Below are 16,297 nucleotides of genomic sequence, written 5' to 3' on the forward strand. Positions count from 1 at the left end.
AAGAATACAAAAAAAAAATTTTTAACACTTTCACACCCATCTTTGAGATATGCAAATATTATAAGTTTACCAAAATAACTACTAACCGGTCCAAGCAAACTAACATATTATATATTTAGGTAAAAAAAACTTTAATAGCCGCACCCGTCACACGAATCTCTTTTCCATGTACCTACAGTTCGCACCAACTATGCACAGAACTCTCCTCTGATTCGCTTGACGCGTAATTATATTTTTTTTTCAATAACATAGACAAATTTAACTGCAGTACATTAACTTTTAAAACAAAAATGAAAAAACTATTATATGTTTATCCCGTTAATTATTGTTTTCATCCTGGTAAAATAGTATGTTTTAAAAAAAACTTATAACTTTTAACTATTTTTTATATTATTTAGCATTGGTCTCATTCTTCATATACGAATATATCCTGAAGTATAGAACTACACCATCTTTTATAAATTATATAAAATAATTATGTAGCTTAATTAAATATATTTAATTCATAAAAGAGATTATAAGATAATATGCAAATGCTAAAAAAAAAGAAATCTCATAAATAAATAAAAATTACATTTTTAGATGCTTTTTTTTTCTAAAATTCAACTATTTGTAAAATCTTCTTTTATTTACTTTTAACGCCATGTTTTATATATTTTCTATGTAGTTGTAGGTATGTGTTACTACGAATATGTATTTACATATTTCCTTCAAAAGGAATGTTTCAGTAAAAGAAAACATTTCTGGAAAAAGAAATCAACCCTTTCGGGGCAGTGGGGTGAGTAGTTGTGTGTCGGTAAGCAACCCTCACGTGTTCACTGGTGCGCTATTTGTGAGCGGATGGATTATTTGGTGGTCACGTGCGGACATAAGATCGAATGTACTTAGGTTCATTTGTACGAAACGTATACTTAACAAAGCAAAACACATTTTCTAAATTTTATTCGCTAAAACCACGTGCGGAATATATTTTGCGTCGTTTTATGCATACACGTGTTATGTTTTCATGTACAGATGCTAGTTTTACGAAGTTAGAAAAGTGAGATATTGGAAAAGAGGTGATTTTTTTTGACGAACGAACGGCCTAGCAATGTAGTCAAATGCCGGGGTTTAATGAACAGTTGAGTGGCTGAATTAACTATTATACGGCGGCGACAGATAAACCTACTCAAAACACGTTGAAAACTTTGTTATTTTTGTTACAAACGTGAGGTAACTTTTTTTGCTACAATAATTTATCACGAAGTGTTACGGAATGCCCAATCAATCAATTAAAAATCGATTTTTGTTTTTTTTTATATCTTAATTTAATAAAATACATTTATTTGTACATATATTTTGTTAATGAAGTAGTTCAGCGCCACGGAAAATTGGATATAATAAAGGTTTTCTTCCGCGCGGTAAAAATTAGAGCATTGAATTTCATGAAGAAGTTTTTTTAAAAAGTATGAAAAAAATCATTAAAACGATTTTAACTCTTAAAAGACTGTGGTAAATAATCCCTTTGCGCGCGGTGATGTAACATCGTGATACCACGAGTAAAATACAGAATATTCTAAAGCTCAGATATTTAAAAAAACAAAAAAAAAACATGAGGACATACAGTTTAAATATTCCTTTTCCATATCTATGCAAACAAAAATATAATTTAGCCCTATTGTAGCCAGTCTTCTTATCAGTTGTATCTTCGTGTTCTCTCTTATACAGATGTGTTGTTGAATTAGCGGACATTTATTCTTCTCGTAGCAAGGATAAATATTTTTTGGATTAACATCCAGCATAATAATACAAATTTTTCTTTTCAAATCTGGTGCGAAAATGTCCATTTGAAAATTTGAAAAAATACAAGTTCATCATTTAAAAAATAAGAGAGATATATCAAGTCTTGTGTCCTATGTCGACTAGTGTGACATCACAGCCACAAAAGAGTTAATAAAAACAAACGCCATCACTCAGTCTTCCAAATCAACTAATGATAGAGTGTTGGGATTTATTTCCGGCTAATAGGAAGCTGATTCACAAATTAGCAGAAGACACCGAAAAGAACTTATTTATTTATTAACGGACATTGTCCATGTATACAATTTATAAGGTATAAAAATATTACAACAAAAGAATAGTTTAAAACATAAAAAAAAAAGAAAGAAGCATTGACAAACATAAGGGACATCGAGACAAGATCTGGACTATTTATTTAGTGCTCGTTTAAATCGTTGTAAACTTAAACCAAAAAAGTCCAGATCTTGTCTTGAGTTAACAATACGACAAAGGCGGGTCATTGGAGAATTTAGGCCATAGTTGTAACTTTTAACTTTTTGGCGGCGACATATCCAAAACATAATATATCGTTCAGCAATTCTGCCGTCATGAGAAAGGAGGACGTTTCTACATAAGACATAAAACGGAGAAAATATATAATTGTAACTAGGAAATTGAAAAAATTCTCTGTGTGAAAAATACTACAAAAATTATGTTTATCATTAGGCGACAGTATGTATTATGGTTTGCTCTAACAGAATATATATATATTCATTTTAATAAATTAAAATTTTTTTAGATCTTAAATTTAATTGAATACGAGTAGAAACATTCATTTCAAATGTTTTTAAAAACGGAATAGAAGAAAAAACAATTATTTCAATCAGTTTTTTATAATAATAAGTCAGAACAGCCTTTTACATTTAGTAATCTTCAAGACTTTTTTGCAATTAAGTCTCATTTATTAGTGAAAATAATAGGGTTGTGGTTATTTTAGGAAGATAATTTAAGTACCAGTAGATGCGTATTTTTTCCTGATTCCGAATATGTATTTAAGGCTGTAGTCTGGTAAAACGCACGCAAAATTAAGAAATCATACAATTTTGCTGTTTTAAATCTAAGGTTTTTTTTTAATTGCGCAATAATAAAAAAATAAAAAAACATAAATTAGATAAAAACAATCTTCATTAAAGTTTTTCTGTTAAAAAATATACTTAAAAGTTTTATGTTACTAAACTATAATTACTTTTAGACCGACAGATTACGCCATTTCAAATTAAGATATCTGGGATCTCAATAAAGACTAAGTATCAAACTAAAATTTGTTGTAATAATTTAAAGATAACAAATTAAACATGAAAGTGGCCGAAGCCAAATTGTAATTTTTTGATTTAAAAAAAAATTAAAGCATTTTAAATCACATAAATTTTTGTCATTTTCTTTTATTTCTACGTAAAATTGTGCCTTCGGTAATACAAAAAAAAATTAAGTTGAAAATTTTTTTTGGGAAATTTGTACGTCTTTTTCTTCAAAAATGTTTTTTTCAAAATCATTTCTTCTAAATCAAGGGAGAGTTATCACTAGAGCCTTTAAAGCCCTCTGTTAATGCCAAATAATGAATAACAAAAAAACGAAAGAACATTAATTAATAATATTATATTTAAAAATCCCTCGCCATTATACAATATTCCCGTTATATAACCCCCTCCCCTCCTTTAATAGTTCCTCCCACCCCTGTCGGTACTTAGATTTTTAATTTCTGTATATTTATGTTAATGTTTAGTTTATGATAACACCTGTAGATGGAAGCCTCCCGAAACTAGACATATTTTGAAATAAACTCAAGAGGTATAAACATAGTGTTTTATTAATTATTATATACTCGTATTTGGTCTTAACCACGGACGCCACTTTGAATTATAATTGTACCATGCTTTTAATAAGTATGGTTTTAATATAAAATAAAAGGATGTTATGAAATCAAGTAAACCAAAAAGAGAAATAAAATAAAGATATTTTCATAACGTTTCTTGTTTCCTCTTTTTAACGGAGAAAATTGACATCTGTTCTGAGGTTAAGTTAATTAATTTTCCAAGAACTTAGACCGCTTACTCTGTTCCCTTGATTAAATACGCAAGCAATAGGGAGTTTTATTGTAATTGTATAAGACTAACTAATATATATTATAGTTGTTTCTGCCAAAGAAGAAGTGCTGTATTAACGACTATCTTCATCGAAAAGAAAAGCGAAATATGGAAGAAGAGAAAACGCGTTTAACGCTTAAAATATTGTGGTGAATAGTGATAAATAATTTAGTCCTCGAATTTTCTATCGTAGATATTTTTTTTTCATCATAAATTGTGCTCGAAATGTCATAGTTTTATAAGTCAAGGTTTTCCGTAATGCTAATAGCTATAACTTAACGTATCTGAATGGGGAAGACGAAATAAATAATTTTTCATTATATTCAAATGCTCAGTTATGTTTTTCACCAGGGTTTGTATTCTGAATCTTCTCTACCCCTAGAAAGTGGTTAATTTGGGGATGTTTATTTTATAAATGCGACGACACATTACTTCATAAAATGACCACACTGATGATTGAACGTCAAATGATGTATAAAACTGTTAAAAAAATGGAAAAAAACAAATACGGTTTGGTCAATTTGGGTAATGCTTAAGGTCGCAATAATGGTCTTAATGAAATTTTTCATATTTCATTCCATGTGTGCGTATTTTTTTGACGTTTATTCATCAGTGTGGCCATAAATGAAGCAAATTTTAGGTGCATGCAAAAAAAAAATCTCCAAATTAACCACTCTCTAGGGGATATAAAAGATTCAGAATACCACCACTGGGCCCACAAAATTCTTTTTTTCCGATTTAGAATAAATGAACAGAATCTTATTCGAACTGCTTACTTTCGTTAGGTTCCTGACATTTCGTGATCAGATCGAAACAGTTTGTAGTAGTTCGTTGAAGATGTTAGGATTTGTCCTGTGAACTTCCAGGGTTTTGGTAATACACGAATACTGAGAATTCTTTATAACTCGTTGGTGCGATATAGACTCGAGAGTGGCTCAATGATTTGGGGACCGAGTGAAGTACTCTCTTATGGTGGAGAGGGTTCAGAAGAAATTCCTTCGGTTTCTCTGTATGAGGAAGTGCGGACATTATCCATGGCTTTACCCACTGAGTTTCTCCAGGGTACGCTTGGTTTTAACAGTTTGAAGACCAGAAGGAATGTGTATTTAACTACGCATTTCTGTTGATTGTTGCGCGGTATTATTGACAACCCTGAAATTATGCGGAGCATTAGCTTTTATGTTCCGGACCTTAGACAGCGCCAACAAAGACTGTTCCACATTCCAATCTACAGGACCAACGTTACGCCAATGTATATGCCTGTTGGAAGGACTATCTTTATGTTGAACAATATGTATTTTTTAATTTAATTTTTTTATTTATTGATAGCATTGTTCATACACTTATAAGTCACAGAGACACAGTTTATAGCGACACAATCAGGAACGACTCATACCTGTAAGCATGCTTCGACTCGCTAGTAAATCTGAGTTGGGTAGGGGCCCTTTGGATATTAACATTTTTAACGTCTCTGAGGGAGTTTTTCGTTAGAAGATTCTCTTACTTTTGTAACATTTTATTCTCAAGAAATTATGTTTAGCTACGAGTTATTTTCATATAAACCTAATTTTATTGACTTTTTTAAAAATTATTTCTAAATAAATGAATTACGATACTCTGTTTTGTAAATAAAGTTAAGCCTATATTTTTTCAATAAAAGTTGCCGTTTTCGTTGAAAATTTAATGATCATAATTGTTCTCTCTAACAATTTTCTTGTAGCTTTTATAATTTTCCTAAAACATTTAACATGGACATATCGTCGGTGGCACTGTAATATCGCATAACTATCAATTGTTTTTTTTTTGGTAGGGGACTCTAAAAAGCGTACTGTATCAGAATATCAGAAAAACTATCATTAGGTATCATTTCACACTAGTTTTGAAACATTATTACTTCCCCATACATTGCATGCACTAAATGAATAAAGAGACGACTCATATTTTGATTTGTCAATTCGCCTTCAAATTTAAGTTGGTGGATTTTTTTTATTTGCCACCGGGTAAGGTCTACCTTTTACTGATTTTTGTAATGTTTTTTCAGATCTCAAAAGAGAAGCCACAATATGTCACATGTTGAAACACCCACATATAGTAGAGCTGTTAGAAACATATAGCTCTGAAGGAATGCTGTACATGGTGTTCGAATAGTAAGTACAACAAACCCATTATTTTTGGTTTGTTCTGTATCCCAGCGGATCAAGAACACAGTTATGTATGTGATATAAAACCAAAACTCTGGACACGAGCTTTCGATTTGATTGACTTTCAGGTAAAAATCCTGGAAAAGAAATCGAGCGGAGATAAGTCCGCCTCGTGGTGCAGTGGTTAATGCACCCGTCCACCGTGCTTTAGGTCCGAGGTTCGATTCCTGGCAGAGTGGATGTTGAATTATATGTTTAAATTGTGACTTTACAAAGAATGCACTCCCACCACATAGCCGAAAATCATTTTTAGCTATTGGTTTTGCTTATACTAAAAATGTTTTTTTTTGAAAAGGGCAAAAAAGCAGTTTAACTCGCTTTCGCTTATACTAAAAATGTTTTTTAGTATATGCGAGTTACTTTGCTTTTTAATTTCCGTTTTATAAACCGTGATTTTTATTGAATTTAATTCAACTGCTTTCTTGTCCTTTTCACTGTGGGTTTGCCAAATAATATGAAGGGCTTATGTCGCATTCGTTTTAAAATGCCGCAATAAGATGAAACAATTCCTAATAATAAAAATTGGTGACCTCAAATCATTTTTTTTATTTAATGTATTTATTTCAGTGCATTATAAATCATTTAATGAATAAACACGTGGGAAAAAAAAATCCTGCCTAACACAGGTAATTTCAAGCTAGTCCTGAAACAAATACCTCTGTACATTGCAAAACATAATAAGTAAGGGAAAATAATTGCGTTTTTTTTGTGCTATAAGCAAAGTTTTCTATTCATAAATATTTGAATTAGTCTAATGGACCAAAGAGGTAGGTTTATCTAGGATCTACGCGAGGGGAAGAAATTTGAAAGTTTTTCCAAGTACTAGGTATATTAAGGGTTGGGGCGTGTCTAAAGTACTTAAACTTCTACTTTATTTCTACATAAAAAAGCCTTGGAAAACTCTTCTCTTTGATACTTTTATGAATGCAAAAAATATAATATTTCAAATTAAATGTAGTGTTTTTAAAATAAAACACTTTGCATATATGGACCACACACGAGTTAAATGTTACAACAAAACTATTTTCAGGTATTCTTATTACCCATCATCAGTTCCAACTATTAACTAAACCTAAGTACAGAATGCAGAATATAAATGAGGTACTGATAGGGTTGGTTGGAGGGGGTAAGGCAGGGTGGGGTTAAGGCGGTAAGGCAGAGTTGGCAGAGAGGGTAAAGCATGGTGGGTTTTTCTATTTATTGGAAATATTGAAAGCTGCTGTGAAGAATTTTGGAATACCGTATTATTAATTAAAGTTTTGTCAGAATTGATATTTTTTTGGATTTTTTTATTTTCTAAATTATTATTTATTATACTTTTATTTGTAACATAATACAAAAGCTTAATTTTATCAACAATATTTTGAGTTTGTCCAAATTTTTGTAGACAAGGACTGGATTCAACTCCCTGGGGAGCTATGTGGAGTAATATGAACAGCTCCCCAGGGAGTTGAATCCAGTCCTTGTCTACAAAAATTTGGACAAACTCAAAATATTGTTGATAAATTACCTGGTCCATGAAGAAGTATAGAAATTGAATAAACAATATTTTCAGGCGTTGCCTAGTATGTAGGTGAAATAATTCAATTAGATGAATCTCACCCGCATAAATAAAGGTTTCAGCTCTTTAACTTCACAAACATCAACAGATGAAAGAATTGAAGGAATATAGATGTTCAAATATAGGCAGAATGGTGAATGTTACACAGTTTGTAAAGTGGCCACTTAAACCAGCCATTGACAGGTCATAAGCCCTGTAGATGCCTAGACTTCCATATTATAACCTTCTCCTCAATGTTCTTCATCTCTGTTGTAATATGCTTAATTTTATTTGAATGAAAATAGTGATTCGTATCTTAAATATGATTTGTGAATTCAGAGAAATTGTGTTATAATATAAAACTCGTGTGTGATCTAAAATATAAGAATAATAATAGTAATAATTTAATAATTCTTCATTACCCATAATAAATCAAATGTGATTAATACAAAAATAAATAAATAATTTGTTTTACTTCAAATATATATCTGAAATGTTATTCTACAAAGTAAATGCTGAAACATAAATAGTATTACTTTGAAAGTAGTTCATACAAGTATTTCATTTTGTATTTTTTTGGTAAAAGTAAACAATAATAATGTGAAATCTGTTTAAATATTTTTAACCATTTGGATATTAGATCTTAATCATCATTTTTTCTAGTATTTTAATCGACAATAGAAGCCTATCTCAAAAGATAAATTATATGTAGAAAGTCTACGCAATTTCAATTTAATTTAATGGTTTTAACAGATATAAAAACAAAAATTCCACATAGTTCAAACAAGGGCAGAATGGTGAATTTTAAAAATCAATGCTATATATTGTATCTTTATCATCAGAATCGTCATTATTATCATCATCATCATCATCATCATTGGCTAGTTTACATATATGTGTCATTTTTAGCATTGATGAAGTTCTTTAAAATATTCAATGTGCTCTAATAATTGTCTCCAATTTTCAGTATGGATGGATCAGACCTTTGTTTCGAGGTGGTCAGAAGAGCGATGGCTGGTTTTGTTTATAGCGAAGCTGTAGCTTGGTGAGTAAAATACTATTGTTATTGTCCTTACTTGTTAGTATATATGTATGTATAAGATCCATCAATGATTTTACTCATCCACATTTTGATTATCATTTTGTTCACACATGATTCTTATACATATGAAATATGATATGATATGAAAAAATATACATAGATTCTTTACGTAGAAAATTATGTAAAAAAAAAACCGGCTTGTGGTCCCGTACTTGTGTCGCGGACTCGCGAATAAGAGGTCCGAGGCTCAAACCCCACTTTAACAAAAACAAGTTACAGTTTATGAATAAAATAGTTTTATAAATTAGTTTTTCGACGGCTTAGCTGGTACATGAAATAGTCGCGTAGGTGAATCGTTCGTTTTCTAGCGATTGAGGTTGGGGTTCGAGTCCTCAAGATTTCCGCTTTTTTTGCAATTACCTTTTTGTAATGCATTTTTTTGTTTATCAAATGTTTGTATTAAATTATAGAATATTTCAACTGAAACTTTTAGTCGTTAGTGCCATTTGCCATGGATTATTTATAAAATATAAAATAGACCTTTTTTGGGCCGCCATACTGCTCTCGCCATCTTGCACCAAATACTACGGACGGATCATAGACGTATTAAATTTCATTTATTATAACTGTATGCGAGAGGTAAACTACAGTATCTCCAAAGATCCAAATTTTCAGCAGAGAAAAATGAGTGATTGTTTATACTTTAAACATCTAGTATTTTTAAATGAGAGGCTTTGATTAAATTTGTTACAGAAAAAAAAAAGAATCTTTGTAATTATTAAAATTAGGAGTTAATGCTATTGACCTTGTAATAGAGGACGAAAAATTTGGTTTCTGTATACCGCATGCAGACCTTTGTTCAAAGCCAAGTTTTGGACAAATAATGAATACTAAGGGAAAAAAAGGAACCTTTTTAATAATTAACGTTATAATTTCACCGAACATACATATTCTATGTTTTAAATACATCCTTTTTAGTAGGTTGTCAACATTTTTCAGTTGTTTCCGAAACGTTACAGTGATAATACTGATAATGATGTATCTTTTTAACTAACGGTGTTAAAATATAATAAAAAGCATTATTTTTCTCTTTTTTTATCTATTAAAACGTTGATGTTTTGTTTTGAAAATACTGATTCTACGCACACATACATAAGAAAGTTAAATTTTTTAATTCATTTGAAAAATCGAAATAACAGATTGTTAATACAACTGCGTCTACGAAAATTGGTTTGCGCTTAGCTAATTTTTCGGTAATTTTTTTAAAATACTGATTTCAAATGAAAAGTTTTTGTAAATACAAAGATTTGTACAACTGAAATTTGTATGGGCAAACACCGTTTCGTTTAACCTTAACTGTTTTACATAGGAACGGTAAAAAAATGTTTTGTTTTTAATTTTGGCATGTTTAAATTATTCTCGTGTTTTAATCCATGTGCTGAAATCGTGTCGTTGCCAACGTGTTAAAATATTTTACGTCGATATTGAAAATAAATGGGAAATCGTCAAAAAAGGTGGCCTGTTTTAATTGATTCCGTCACAAGAAAAGCGAATAGGAAAATTGAATTTCCTTTTAAAACTCACAGTAGCTGTTGCCATGTTAAAAAAGATGAAGTGTAACGAACTTGTCAGTAATTCAATTACAATATTTCAATCTTTCTTTTAGTGTTTTGTAAAATTATGCAGAGGAGAAAATTATTTTCAATGTATTTATTTTATGTCCATTGTTCATCTTATGAAGAATAATAAACGGAATGGTTAAAATTGTTTTTAGAATTTAAATAATATTTTTTTTTTTTATATTTGATATTTTTTGTACTTAAAACAAACATGTATTTCAATGTATAAACGCTGCATAAAAAAATAAGCTTTCTAACGGTAAAATGACAAATAAAGTATCATCAGCATCGTCATTCCCTTTCCGCAATTAATGGTGCATAGATACACTAATCGCAGCGTATCTCGATCTTATTTTTTTTCCGCATTAAGGTTAGGTGATCAGTGTTATGTTTCAGGTGCCAGTTCATGGACTATGAAATATTATAATCCAAAAACACCCCTTTTAAATAAATATTTCATGTAAACCATGGAGGGAATCGAACTCGAGACCTCTTATATGGTAGCCAAACGCGCGGACCATTACATGACGAGGCGGACAAAATAAAATAGAATGTTGCAATTTTCATTGAATAATAAAGGGGTTGAATTGAATAAAAAATCATTAAAATTTAACCAGCAATGCCATGCATGTAAAACTAAAGATAAAAAAGGTATGATTATAAATGGGAAAAAAACTGAGACTCAAAACTCATTGTACGCTTGAAGAAATGAAAGAAATTGATAGCTATGAAATACTAAAATAATGTATTTTTAATATTTTTGATATTTTTTAATATTAAATGTAATGTTATTTTTTATTTTATTTAAAAAAAAAATAATACGCCTCCACTCGTTTGCGAGTGATCTTATATTTTTCGTTTTTTTTTTATTGAAAAAAAAATATTTTAAAAGAAATACATATTTAAAAAAAATATTTTTTCCAAATTTAAAAAAAATATTTATTTATGTACTTTACTATGTTTTTCGCTATATTTCCACTATGTCTACTACCTTTATTATTGTTTCTATGTATTTAATACTTTTTTATTTATATATATTTGACCGGCTTAGAACGGGGTAGATAACCCTAGTCAAAGCAACTTTATTAAATGTAAAATTTTATGTTTCTAAAATAATAATAAATAAATATGTTTTTAAATTATCATTTAAATAATTAATCTTAAAATTGAAGTCTGAATTGGGTGCAACTCGTCAGCAGTTTCTTTTATAGTTTATAATAATTAATAAGACGTTATGCACTAACTCGATACAGGAGCATAAATAAATTTATACCAACAAACTGACGCCGGATTGGTCTGCCAATGTCAGTCTCAATCAAATCGATCTGGAATTTCTAGAACTATAAATAAATTAAAATACTTAAATATACAGATTCGAAAATCACGCGTTATTATATTTCATTCAAAAACCTTTCAATGTGGCAGAAAAAAATAATAGCATGGAAAATTGAAAATTATTTCTAATGAAATATACATTAATAAATTAAAAATGTTTATTAATTATCTTGTATCATAATATTCACGTAGATTAAAAAGATCAGTAATAATAAAAATACGTGTTAATTAACATAACAAAAATTCCTATAATCTACTACATTTTTGCGGCAATGGATTGTGTAGTCTGCATTACCAGGTAAAACTTGTTTTAAGGCAGACATTTTCATATGCAGTGCAACATAATAATAAACTTATTGTATATTTATTGTAAAAGATTTATAATCCACCCTTTTATTTATTAATATGTTTAATTCATTCTTCCCACTTCTGTCAACCCAAATCCACATTTTTTTGCAAATTTATTCAATCGAATCCGGGTCATGGTTTTTTTTATTTTTTTTTATTTAAATCTTAAAGTAGTAGTACATATCATACATATTGTTATGTGTGTTCTAATAATAACACTGCAAATATATTTAATTTATAAATTGTTTATCACATATGTCTTGACCATTATTTTAAATTTTGATATGTTTTTTTCTTCATAAATATTTTTTTCCATTTCGTAATACTTTTTAATTGCTTTAAATAAAATTGAATTTTGTGACTTTGCCTTTTTCCTAAATGGAAGTCTAATTTTGTTCTTTTCTCTAGTATTGTGATCGTGTTCATGCTGGTTCCGATCAATTTTTTTTCCAAAATTCTGTTTTTTTATTAGAGTTTATAATTTTATGAACAAATATCATTGTATTGTAAAATATTCTTTGTTTATAAGTTTTGCAATATAAGTTTATATTATGATTTTTTCTTTCTTTATTATTTTTGTTTTTTTAAGTTAACTTTTTTGATCGATTATAAAAGAGTATATTTCTTCTCCAAACAACAATTAATTAAGTCATTTTCGCTATGTTTTTTTGCACTGAAATTATAACGGAAACTGTATAAAAAGATCGATTAGAACAATACCGAACAAAATAATGATTAACCTTTTCATTAAAGCCGGATCACTATCATAAACAGGGTTTCGCGTGATGTGGTAATAAATATTTGAAAACAAAAATCGAACATGTGAGGTTTCCTACAAAGAAACTTTAGCATTGTGCTCCTTCAATACTGATTCATTCTATTGTTATGAATTTCAGGCTTCAAACAACACCCTAATAATTTTCTTCGTTCGCTTAAGAAACAAACGCGCAACGTATAGAAACAGACAAACAGGTTGTTTATTTATTAACTTTTACGATTGCGAAGATACACTACCGACCCCACCTTCAAGTTTTGGATTGGTGCATCGATATGAAACAAGGAAAGCGTACATCACGGTACACATATCTACGCATTGCAATAATATAGCTTCAGTATGACGTCATAGTTAAAGATAAAAGTCTCCCGACCGACTACTAAGATACACCGCCGATCGCCCCCCATCAAATTTTTGATGTTAGTACATCGGTTTATACCGACGACGGGTCTAGAACCTCTCGATATGTTTATCTACGCATTAAAAGTGACAAAAATTTTCTTCCACCTGGCAATTTTTTCTTTAACTACGATTTACTTAAATTTTAAATCGTTTTGAGGTTGGCGCTTTTTTTCTTAAGAGCCTATTTGAAATATAAGAGAAAAATAAGTAAATTTTGTAGTCGAATTAATTTCTGACATAACTGTCAGTTTCCGAAATGAGTGGCTAGATGCAAAAAGCCGGCTTTATAGTCGCTCGATAGATAAATACAGACGATCGTTAAGCATATCGTCTTGGCAAGTGTCAACAGTCTTAAAAATCATGTTCAAGCGAGCATTTTTTGCTTGAATTGGGATTTATTGGAGTTTATAATCGCTTTAAAGTGGGCTCTTTTTATCACAGAAGCCTATTTCAAATATAAATGAGAACTATTTTAAATGTTAAATAAGTAAGGAACGCGGACTAATAGTTTGCGGTCATTCATTGGTTCGTTTCGATCATATGATGTCGAGATGACAAGAAGGTAGAACATACCGAAAAAGATACAGATAGTACAGAAATTAAGTATACCGTCTCGATATGTACAGATAAAGGCAGCGTTCATAATTTAGCCCCCAGCATTTTATAATAAACTTCCCCTGAAGTAAAAGCAAAATTAACTCTCAAATCTCTCTTGAAGATGTAATTGACTCAACAAAAGTATTTTCCGGTCTTTCTTACTCATATTTTGCTCATGATACCATTTTAATTCCTGTAAATTGTTTCATTGGTTAATTTTTTTTTTAAATATCCGGTAAATGCACTGAGATATAATTAAATAGGCATTATGCTTCATAGAACGATAGTTAGAAAACAATAACGATAGTTTGAAAAATTAGCGTTGTCGCGTCAAATGTTGCCGTGCAAGACGCGTAGTAGAGTAAAAAAGACTGACTGTCTATGCCAGTTTTCTGTGAATTCAAAACTGTATGTCGCACCTTTTTACGCTGCTTCACATTTACTGACTTCAAGTTAAATTCCGGAACTTAAGTTGAATGGAACACAAGACAGGTGCTTAGAGCTGCATCTAGAGTAAACATACGTCAATGGGTAAATGGAACGATTTTTAAAAGTTTTTTAATGTTGAAATTACACCGCCCGTGACGTCACGTGTTCAAGTCGGTAAGTTTTCTGACGTTTAAAAAAAGATACCTTGCCCTTCAAAACACGCCAAACATGGCTACCCGGAAAGCGGAAATCTATCACAACACATAATTGATCGGCTATTCTTAATACATATACACCTGAATCTGTGACGTTTCAATGTAGCTCAATTTTATCAAAACGTATTTTTATTATTTTTTCTTTCATTTTTGAGAAACTAAAAAACCCGTACAATTCAATGCTCATATTTTTACCGCGCATATGAAAACATTTTTTATATCTAATGTCCCGTAGCTCTGATCTTTCCCATTATTTGCTTTGTTTTTTAAAAATGATTTATTAATTTAGTTTACAAACAATGAAAAATAATAAATAAAATAGTAAAAAACAAACAAATAATATTAATAAAATATTGTTTGTTATTGCACTAATTTTTAATTTATTAAGAAACATCCTTTACTTATATTTCGTTTCTTAATATTGAGTGGTGTATCAATAACGAATGGTTTCCTATGCCGACCGCAGTCTGGATTTACCCTCAATGTAGAAAAGTCGGTTAACTGTAACAGACAGTCATTCCCTGTCGAGCTCATGGTCTGTGGTTTAACGGGTCAAATAGACTAAACCGGGTTTAAAATAGAGTCCTCCCCTCACGTATGCCTAAGATCTATAAATATATTTATCGTCTTGTGGTGTCTTTGCACCGACTGCGACTGATTATACAGGGTTTTGTAAATAAATAGAATTACCGATTGATGATTAATTAAAAGGTGATGGGACACCCCTTTGAGAGAGGATTATGGCAGATTAATAATCTGTACGTCTAGTGACCTGTCATTTGATAGTTAACGTAATCATTTTACACCCTCTGTAAAATGAACTATTTTGCTTTTGTTCGAGCCAACAACAGGTCATAAGCTCTGTTAATACCTAGACATTTGTATACTCTTCTCAAAAAGATTTTTTATAACCATTTAAGTATCTATCAATCTTGATTGAAACACACTAGAGGGTTTAATTCAGTATTTTTCTACACGTATCTCAGCATGATTGATAAAGTTTCCATATAAGTAAAATATACAATTAATATATAACAATTTTCCTAACTAAAGAGTTCTGTAAACCTCAAATAATATTAATATTGGTTTGAGTTAAATGTCCCTAAGACTTCATGTCGAACTTTAATTTATTCTGATTTTCTATCTATTATGTTCTATTACCTGTTTATACATATAAATTTAATTTAATACCTCTTGAAATCATCGTCATCATAATCTTTCTGCACTTGATGGTGCTTAGGGCACTGCATTAGTACACCAATTGCAGCGTATCTGTTATATTTTTGTAACATGAAGGTAAGATGATCAGTCTTACGCTCCGGGTGCCAGTCCAGAGACTATGAAATATTTTAGTGTAAAAACACATTTAAATAAATATTTCAAGTCAACCATGTCGGGTGTCGAACCCAAGATCTCTTGCATAGTAGGCAAACGTGTTGACTATTACACCACGAGATCGGCCTCTTGGCATAGTGTAAATTAATTTTGTGAGAGATATGAACATGTCTATACCACCTTTATAATTATAATGTATTAACTTTTTTTATATTTTTTTTAGGTAACTAACTGTACCTGAACATTTAATAAAATGTAAGAACGGTCAACAGAGGGCACTGTCAAAACGTTATAAATCGAGAACACAAAAGAAACCGCTCTCTTTTCCATGCCAACAGCCTCTGAACGGATACGTGACGCTAAATCTTTAAAGTTCTTGATTAAAAATTATCACTATAACTATAAATCTCATTTAAGTAATCTTCATCGCGTATTATTTAATAATCATGAACCTCATAATTCTAAATAACTATATATATATATATATATATACAAAGTTTTAGGTCTTTCGTTTTTTTTAATATATTGTATACAATTTTTGTTTTGGCCTTGTTTGT

At 30.1% G+C, this 16,297-nt stretch overlaps 1 protein-coding gene across 2 annotated transcripts in view; it reads left to right on the forward strand.

The window, feature by feature from the left end:
• The window catches only part of LOC148284062 (peripheral plasma membrane protein CASK-like), a 431,540-nt gene that overhangs the window by 134,242 nt on the left and 281,001 nt on the right, over positions 1-16,297 (forward strand). For both annotated transcript variants that reach the window (XM_088242793.1, XM_088242794.1), the window contains exons 3-4: positions 5,944-6,049; positions 8,611-8,688. In XM_088242793.1, coding sequence (XP_088098919.1) covers positions 5,944-6,049; positions 8,611-8,688 — 184 coding nt within the window. The remainder of the gene's footprint in view (positions 1-5,943; positions 6,050-8,610; positions 8,689-16,297) is intronic.

Source organism: Micrasema longulum, unplaced genomic scaffold, assembly GCF_059751315.1.
Source record: "Micrasema longulum isolate JH-2025_06_02 unplaced genomic scaffold, ASM5975131v1 h1tg000163l, whole genome shotgun sequence".
Classification (NCBI taxonomy): Eukaryota; Metazoa; Arthropoda; class Insecta; order Trichoptera; family Brachycentridae; genus Micrasema; species Micrasema longulum.